The sequence below is a fragment of the Patiria miniata genome, unplaced genomic scaffold, assembly GCF_015706575.1.
Source record: "Patiria miniata isolate m_02_andy unplaced genomic scaffold, ASM1570657v1 HiC_scaffold_29, whole genome shotgun sequence".
In the NCBI taxonomy this organism is placed as follows: domain Eukaryota; kingdom Metazoa; phylum Echinodermata; class Asteroidea; order Valvatida; family Asterinidae; genus Patiria; species Patiria miniata.
In genome coordinates this window covers 25,017,410-25,027,362 of record NW_024037068.1, presented here as the reverse complement: position 1 = coordinate 25,027,362, position 9,953 = coordinate 25,017,410, and the positions used below count along the sequence as shown (strand labels likewise).

General features: G+C 39.5%; 1 protein-coding gene across 1 annotated transcript; it reads right to left on the bottom strand.

Moving 5' to 3' along the window:
• Nucleotides 1-1,956: 1,956 nt before the first annotated feature.
• LOC119735309 lies at nt 1,957-7,515 on the bottom strand. Its single transcript, XM_038209008.1, has 5 exons — nt 7,321-7,515; nt 6,102-6,187; nt 5,522-5,776; nt 3,759-4,634; nt 1,957-2,567 (listed from the first exon to the last, which is right to left on the bottom strand). Exons 2-5 carry the CDS (start codon nt 6,181-6,183, stop codon nt 1,957-1,959), a joined length of 1,824 nt encoding a protein of 607 aa, XP_038064936.1. The 5' UTR covers nt 6,184-6,187; nt 7,321-7,515.
• Nucleotides 7,516-9,953: the final 2,438 nt, after the last annotated feature.

The following is a 9,953-nucleotide window of genomic DNA, read 5'->3' as shown; positions in this document are numbered from 1 at the left end:
AGCTTTAGTAGTGTCTGCAGATTCTATCTTGGTGGCGCTCTTTAAGAAGGTGAAGGGTTAAACAAAACATTTTGTGGCATTCCAAATCGTTTAATTTATGAATCCGGAAAACTTATCGTTCGGTTTGCCGACTAGCGTTGACTGAAATATAATGTTTATTATATTTATTATTTTGTTGGCAATTTCGGAGTTACAATAATTTGGGTTGGGCATGCAGCTGTTCTTTTATTGCAAAGTTCAAGTTCTTTTCAATGATTAAGGGTATCCACTGCTGGGATCAAATGTTATCATGGTTTCAAAATATAAATAGTCCCAGCCTATCCAACTAAACGCATCCAAACCTGTCAACCAAACTCAAAGAAGCCATCTCACCTAAATTAGCCTAACTCAGGACAAAAACAAATTAACATAATGTGCTATCTTCAGTTGTTGTTGTTATATTCCTAATTATTGGTTATGTATTGCATATAGTTTGATAATCAAATTCTACAAATTACGCTGAACGACCTCATCATCGATTTACACGATGCACTTATGCACTGCGTTTTTATATCGACATTGCTGCAGTAAAGTATTAAACGTGAATTTTACAAAGCGATCCAAAATATTGGTAATGATTGTAAAGTGAACATTTTTCCGGCAAGTCGGGTCCATCACATGTTAACCGCAAGTCCAGTCACAAGCTCGGTCACAACTGCAGTCACAAGGCCAGTCACAATTCCAGTCACAAGTCCATGCAGTCACAACGCCAGTCTCAAGGCCAGTCACAATAATAGACGAAAGGTAATGAAGAAATATCTTTGTCAAATCTAAGTTGCAAAGCTTGTGATTTGAATTGGAGGACTTGTGACCGACTTGCGGGGACTGTCAGTGAATTGTGATTGATTCCACTACATCCCCACTGACAACGATTATTGAAAATAACCGTAGCGTCCAAAACAAGATTGTTTTGATTAATAGCACATATCTACTAATACAGTTAATTTAATTTAATGCATGATTTGTTTTCTGATAACTGATGGTTAATTAAGTGATAACAAACATTTTTAGAAGAATTATAGCTAACTATGTACAAGCCATTAGTTATTAAATGATTAATCTTTTTCTTCCTCCATTGTCTTCTGTTACAGATAATCCACCTGGTCTTCATTGTTTGTGTTTACCCATCTTCCCCCATCTTTCATCCCTTTCCACCTCCATACTGTCCCCCCCCCCCGCATAATCCCCCTTCACTCCCACACTCTTTTGTCCGTTCCCACTCCCTGTGACCTTTGATTCCTTCCCCTTTCTGGTCCCTCCCCTGTTCATACCAGACCCCTTGTGGTTTGCCATCTCCCTTTGTTTCTTTGTTCTCTCATCCACCCTCCCCTGCATCTTTCCACACCTTTCCCACCTAATCCTCCTTTTGTGTTTCTTCTTTCATCCCTGCATGTTTGTGTGTACCCCCTTGTTAATGTATGTACCTCTGTCATTTCTGTTTTAGCCTCTGAAGAAGAACTTGCTAGTTCGCAACGTCAGGCCACATTAATTTTTAGATTAGTTATTTGTGTAAATTTTTATCTTTTTAAATCGATAACGCCAAAAATGTAAATTATTCTAGGGGGAATATGGGGAGGTGAGATTATACATTCAAACATGTGCAGCTTCGAATAACCGTTAATGACGATATGCGTGTCTTCAATCTGTTAATTGTGTTGTAGGGAACTCAACCGAATAATGCAAACCTAGATTCGTCAACAGAGTTGAAAATGAGAAGGGATATTTGCCCATGGTGGCATTAAGCCAGCAGGTGCCAAGTACCAAGATTCCTTTTTTTCACGTGTACACATTTGTTTTCAAATTCATTTCTAGATATCCGGTGGAGAACATGAATTAATACAAGCGCGTTATACGTATTAAACCGATTCAACTTTAGGCGTGGGAAGACGATTTCATGCCGGATTTACATCGTTGACATCACACCTTGTGAAACACCTTGATTGAATGCCAGTCAGCCACTGCCAGCTGCTGTCCATTGGGTGTAAATGTGATTCCTTGGGGATTGTAAAGACCCCGAGCCACACATCTGACAAACTGACCAGTGCACTCATATTGGTGAATGTGACTGGTGGTGTTGTACCATGTGCTCACTGCAAGGTAGATACCCGAGCTGTTACTGCATACACCCCTGCAGTATTTCACCGGTTTACCGGCGATGGTTGGTTGGATTGAACCTACAGTAACAGCGGCGTCTTTCGAAACATCCACTATCTCCACTAGTCCTTCGTCTTCATCGCTGACCACGATCCAACCATTGCTCAGTACAGCCAAGTAGTCAGGTCGTATCCTCACTTGCATAGTGTGTAGGATATCACCATTCTTAGGATCCAGCTCAGTCAATACCTTCCCCGCCTTATCACCCACTATTATGTTTCCATTCGGCATGGCTGCTACACTTATGAGCCACATGCCATCCTCGCTCTCTGGCAGAGTGCCGAAACTAAACTTGGCACTGGTGTCCCTATGATAAACCATCAACTTGCTGGGGGTAACACACACCCAGTGATTCGATACAGCAACGACATCATCTGAAAAGCAAAATAATTATGAATGCGATCATTCAGATAACTGAGAGTATTTCGAGTAAACTATTGTCGACTTTAAAAGCATGACTGATATGCAAATATTCACTAGTAATCTGAGTGTTTGAGTGTCAATTGATACTGATCCACTAACAGACATTCACACGTTCAGCTCACAGCGAGCAATTTTGTGACGTAATACAATGTGAACGAATGAGTTTGTATAATATATGCAGGGATTTTGATTAAAGTCATTTTGTTCGCGATCGCATGACCACCATAAACTGCAGGTTTCACATGGGGTTAGGACTCATGATGTTGAAGTATTCCAGGACTATAATTTCCATTAATACCGTACGGGTAAATCCAACGGTGAATAAATTAAATCCAACAGTGAATAGACATTTCAATAGTGGGTTATGGTTGATGTTCAATTTCGTCAGTAAAATTGTTTTAACCACATTATTATTGTTGTTTATGGGCCATCTGTCTGTAATCCTGATTTCACTGAAATACAAGCTTTGCATGCACGTGCGATCAGCATGCGCGCGAATGCCTAGATAGTGTACCACTAACTCCGCACTGATACAGTGCTTTCGAAATGAGTTGATAAATCTGTTTGAATAGGACAATAACAATTATTATATAGGACAACATGGACAATGAAAATGGCTATTATGGTCAACTGTGTCACGCAGGGAGAAAGAGAAAGAGGGGGTCGGGAAAGGGGGGACTTACAGGTATACAAGAATTTTGTGTAGGATCGAATAGCGATACAATGTCTCCTCCGAAACAAACATGATTTTAAGCAGGAAAGATTCGGGAAACATATAACTGATTTGAATAACACTGATTAACCCTAACTGCCACCAATGCTACAAAATACTACTGAGTAGTAACCTGTAGTATGCAGTTCTTTCCATACAAGTGTGCACAACCCATGTAGTAATATGTAGTACTTGGTACTTGACCCCCAAATAGCCCTGGAAGGCATTGTGGATGACGTCTAAGGAAATGACTGTTGATGCTGTGTATTTAAGTGAGTATCTGGAATGAAAATGTCAGAGCGATTTTATTCGAGAAAATGAACTAGGGAGTAGAGGACATGGATAAAGTTTTAATCGCTGTCCGAAACTGAACGAGAGAAAAAAAAAATGTGTGTAAATGTGTGTAAATGCATGCGCTCTAGCAACGTACTTGCGTTGATTGGAATGTAGTTGTTTGTAGGCCCCTGGTTGTTGCAGATGAGTACTCGTTTGTTCATCAAGTCAGTCACAGCAATCTCGTTAGGTTCAGCTGCAGCAGCAATGCCTCTGGCTACTTCAAACTGCCCTTCACCACTTCCCTTTTCTCCAAATGTATGATGCAGTTGCCATGTGTCTCCTTCCTGATCCACCTTGCCCAGATCGATGTCATCGACTGTCTGACTTCGCTTGAACCTTAAATACCAAAGTTTGTGATGATGCTGTGCAAGATGCTGACTGTGCATCTTTTTTAAATCTTTGCTAATCACGGTGTAGCGTGAAAGAAAGTTGCAGTCTGATGCATCACTCGTGACTTCCTTGGCGTTTCCAAGTGACTGCTTCTTTCTCTGCACCATGTCAATCGTTGTCTTCTCGTGCTCATCCAGCCGCTTATTTTGTTCCTGTTCGTGGGTCGTGATCTCATCAAGAAGTCGTTCCTTCTCAGCTTTGACCTTTGCTATGACCTCAGCAGCCTTGTCCTGCACATCTTTTCGAGCCTCTGCTGTGTTTACATTGACAACCTTCTTAGCTTCAACTGTGTCCTGTAGAGACAACTCGAGGTATTGCACTTCTCTCTCCAATTCGGCGAAGTCATGTTCCAGTGACTGTCTGTATTCTCTTGAAGCTTTTCCGGTGTCGATAAAGTCATGATCGGGTCTAGAGTGATCTACAGCAGTACACGCATGGCAGATCAGTTCATCGCATGTTTTGCAATAGAATAGTTTGACGCCATCCTTGTGTTTGTGGCATATGTACTTGTCAGGTTGTTTATTAGCCACATTCACCTTCCCTTCTCGATGGACATCAGAACGTACACATTCCAAAATTTCTAAAGAAAACAAAAAAGAAAAACACTCTATTTTTTTTTTTAATTGATAAATTTGTTTCAAGCGCAAAGTATTTTTTCTATTAAAACTGTCATTTTGTCCACGTTTTCATCACTGTCGTCGTATGAATATTTTATAGTGATTAACTATGGAATATCCACGAGCAAAAAAAACATTTAACGTTGTTGAACATTAAGTGTTTCGACATAAAGCACAGTAAGGTTTTGGAAACAGTTTAACTAAAACTGGATAACAAATATTTGGTCTCACTCTGTTCGATTTATGTGGGTAAATGTCTGAAGATGGCGGCCATTTAAAGATATCCGATAAGGCATTTTCAAGCAACTGTACTTTCTGTTGCTTCGGTGGGAAGAGCAGGTGTGGAATATTAAGCCCCCAAATCCTGAAACTTTTTTTCTCACAAGTTGCAAATACGAAAGCATGGGGGGGGGGTGCTGAACACCATTCGACCTTAAGTGGACATGTTCATAATACTGAGGCTCATAGCCGGATGTACACAGGGGTGAACCCCAACTCACCCCATTTCCATTGCAAAATATAGCAACGTCTGCATTCAATGTCCGCCAAAAATGTTCTAGTTCGATTTTTTTTACTGGCTATAACAATGTCATTTCGTTTTTTACACAAAATTAGTTGGGGGACTATACAATGGTCTATGACAGGGTCAGTGGGTACACGACAGTAAGATCATGTTTTGTTTGCTTGATTATCCCCAATACACGAATTTCATTTGACGACAGAGAAATCAACCCTTGCAATCGACTGAATTTATTGACGGTAAAGCCTTTAACAATCTGTTAATCGATCACTTCAAGCTGGGTCGTTACACTTTAACGGATGCTACGGGTTGAATTAAGTTTATCTTTACCGGGCATGATGGCAGCCAAATCCTTCCTGTCGGCCTCTGTCAGTTTCCTGGACAAAGTTCCCAACTGATCAGGACTAGCACCTTGTCGTTGTCTCCAATTGACGAGCATCTGGAATATTTGATTCGCCACGTGACTTGGGTTGTTTGTCTTGAAGCCGTAAATCTGTGCCATGTCAAAGCCCAGATATGTGGCCAGCTTCTCCCATTCTGGACCGAGTCGATCGGCGAGCTTACGCAGACCTTCATCAGTCAAAGCTATGAATACCATGTTTTAATAAATGAAAACAATTGCCACAGTTAAAACAAGTCCGAAAACAAATATTAATTACCATTTATAGCCCAAGTAAAAACCCATTAACAGGTTAATGTCCAACCATAATGATTACAATAATGTACAAAGCATATAGGTGTCGACTCTCAGGGAAACAGATTGAATGACTATGATTATCTCACTTGAAAAAAGTGAAATGTGGCTTTTTAGACACGTCAAATTAAGCGCAATAAAACGTGAATCATAAATGTACTATTGTATGCAGTAGGTATATTTACTACTGTACTGCAGCGTCATGTTATAGTTTACCTGTCACATGAATGCCTCCCGTGCCAATTTCTTTCTTCTCCTCTTCCGACACGGTCATGGCGGTACCTTGTGATCTCTTCATTTTGCTTTAAAAAAATGTATTTCCCGAAATTTGATATTTTGAAACAGGTGTCAGCTGAAGGGTGGAATTGTCAATAAGTATTCCTAGTTTGATAGACACATCGTACCTCAGGGTCTAAAACAATAGCCAAAGCTAAAACGACAACTTGTGTTGGCTTCCTGTAAGCACAATAGAAGAGAGGGACTGATATATTGACGTCAGATGTCTAATGACGAGTTTTAGTGGGAAAACCTTCCTCCTCATCTCAAGATTCCCATGGTTGTGTATGAAACGGCAAAAAATGACGCCCATGTTGTTAAATGTGCATTAAGTTAGCATCAATATGACTTCGCATCTTGGGTTTTTCTTGTTTACTTCTTCTTCGTGTTTGTCCTTTATGTCCCCCCCCCCAACCCCTATCCCCATCTTGGCCTCGCCTATGGGGATATCTGTGTTTTCTAATGACAAGGGAGGGGACAATGACACAGAATACTTGTTTCAAAACTGTCAAAAACTGTAGTACGTAATATCTTTATTAACAACCCTGCTTAGGCAAACAATATGATTTATAAAATCCACTTTTTTTAAAAGACGGGCCTTCAAAAGGACTTTGTTGCATTTTGTTAACGTTTAAACTAAAATTGATCGCTGGTGATGTTTGAAAACAATTGTGACGACGATTCTTGAAATCGCATTAATGGACGAAAGAGGTTTTAGGGTCATTGTGTTTAAATGGTGATATTCTTTGAACAGATTGAGCAATTTCAGTATTTTTTTATCATCTAGTAGCTTATATAATTGGCTTTCCAGTTATTATTAAGTTTGGTGCTACATATTTTTTTAAAATATGAAATATAATTGTTGGGTTTGGGTTCCGCTTTCATGGCTCACCCTGTACATGTATATGTCCGTATACGTGTGTGTGGTCGTGTAAGTGAGGTAGCGGGTTACGTATACTGAGCTGTATTGTCAACCGTGTCACACGGCCTGGCAACAGTGCGGTGCGTCGACGTACCGGTACATAGCAATTAGAATGGCGGTTCGAATGGTTCTTATCAAGAATTTCATCTTTGATTTCATTAGATGCCCCTGCAAATGCTTTAACATTTGATAAGATGTAAAACGGATTCACAACCCAAATCGACTGAGCTAGCTTACCGCTGAAGTGTTGTATCTGTTGACTCACAATGTTGTTTTGAACATTCGATTGTCGATAATCCTTGATTCAAGCAAGCGGCCACGATTCCTTACGTACAGACACGTGCACGTGCAAAACTCTCCAAGGATTTTAAACATTTCTCTTCAAGAGATGAAAAGTAACGTGACTTTTGTTCATGGAAATCTTCAAGCTACTTAGAAGAACAAACAACAAAACGAACTTCAGTGCAACCGCACCTTCTGACGTTGATGCAAATTGATATTTATTTCCTTCCGTGAAAAACCAAGTTCAAAGGGTACCACAGTCTCGGTTCAAGTCGTTATTGCAATTTTGATATACAAGCACATTAAAATACAAATATTACGTTTCGAAATAAAGACTTTGGTCACGACTCATTATTAAGACACACAGTGCTCTGCACAATCATATCATGCAAAATGGGGGAAAGGTGTATATGGGACACGCACATGCATTATCTTATGCCGAGCAATGTTTGCTAAATCTCAAGTTGTTACAGAAAGAACTGGAAGCATCTTAATTTATTTCTTACAAGGGGAACGGTACACACGTATTAATATAAAAACAAACAAAACCAACCAACCACCGAAACATAAGGACAGAAAAATACTGATTTTCAGGGTCAAACAATACATGCTGACAATACATGCTGACTAATGCTGACTTGGAAGTAAGTGATTCCCCGAATCAGTGAAGTAAAACTAAAATTAAAGTTAGTCAAGTTGTACTGTTTCCAAGTCGAAAATGATATACGATCTACTAAGTGGTGCAGAATGAATGGCACTTAATGACGAGGAAATTGACATAAATTAACACAATACTCTCTCTATTTGATGAAAGGTTTGTTTAACGTGTAATAATTGAGGAGTCATGAATATTAGATCCCCCAAGACAAACTTAAAATTATCAGATCAGATTATCAGGCATTTAATAATCATGAACTCTTTCATTTATCTAACCCCCTCCCCCCCCCCAGATGTATACAGTATTATTTAATGTATTGTGGAGGAATATAAGAACGTGGTTAAGTTTTAACAATACTCAGATATTAACTATGCTGCAGTGGCGTATCAATGATTCTAACTACAAACTTTGGTCTAAGACCACCAATTACATCCGCGACGCTAAACAAACGTTTCCGACCAAAGGAAATGAAAAAGGAAATGTGTCAAAGAGGTCAGTAATATATATGGTACTTGCACGTATCCATGCATGGAGCTTATGAGAATGGTGACCGTTTTAGCCGATTTTCGGCTAACTTTGACAGTTTAAAAAAAAACGGGTTTGACAGAAAATTTGACAGAATGAGAGTTTTTGGTAAATTTTTGGCAGAATTCTGTAGCAATTGATTTTGACAGAAAAACAGCAAATTTGAAAAAAAATTGTGCATTTGTTCAAAAAGCCTTCAATCTTTTCAATCTAACCCGGGACATGTTGGCTGGACTAGTTGCTGTTGTTCATTGCGAACCGGATTTCGTCGTGACGCAACCGCGTTTTACTTGAAATTTATGCGATTTCATAACATCTTCATGTGACTATAGATTGTTTATAGTGTAATTTGAACCTTAATTAAGGCAATACTACAACATCTGCATGTGATTTTAAGTGTTTAAAGTGTATTTCGAGTAATTCTCATAGAGCTGTATGGTAATTCTGGGGAATTTGGCGGATTTTCGATCAATCTGACAGATTTTTGAAGTGCATTTAGCAGAATTTGGACATGACCTTACGGTTACCCTGCTAATGAGTTTGTTTCTGCATTCAATAGGGAACGTTGAATAATAGACTAGAGGAAATAGGGTCCCCAATTCCCGAGAGTTTGCCAATTTGGATTCATTTACAGGACATATGGGAGCTAGTCTTCCTAAAAAGTTCGGAAGAAACGATTGGTTTCGCTTAACAAAATATACACATCGAAACGTTGTTTGCAAGAACACTGTAACTTTAAATAGCAGCAAAACAGCATTTGAATCTTCATTAGGCATTCATAAATACCTAAAGACAGTTTACCATTCATTTTGGTCACGTGGCCGGTCTTATACAGATGATAAAGACATGGCTAGCTGGTGTTAAATACATTTTCCAGTGTAACATGAACATTTACTACCAAGAAATTCGGTGCCTTTTACCGTTTTATTGGTTTGAAGTTCACAAACCTCACGTAGGCATACACAATACCACCAGTGAGTCAGTATTTCATAGTCCTAAATGCACAACACACCGCCACAGCTGCATTCTGCGCGAGCAATCTCCCAAAAGGAGTTCGTGACGTGTCACAGGTCAGCCTGATATTTTACTCCAAGTGTAAGTTCCTTAAGATTTGTTTGAACTACGTGTGGCGAAGTTTGACCTAGTTCCTTTTATATACACATTTTATGCAAATTAAGGTGTGGCCCTGCATAGTTTACTTCTGTGTGTGGCATGTGCAGGTAAACTTTCTTAAGGTTAAATTAGCATAATACTGGCTCACTGAAGTGTGCACATACATGCATTGGGTGCAGTTTTAGCAGACAGGCTCGTGTTGCGATAGCACACTGTAGAGCGATAGCTCCAACATTTTGAAGATTCAGCTATTTTTTTTGCTGAAGTCTTACTACTGAGTGGATGTGTGAGA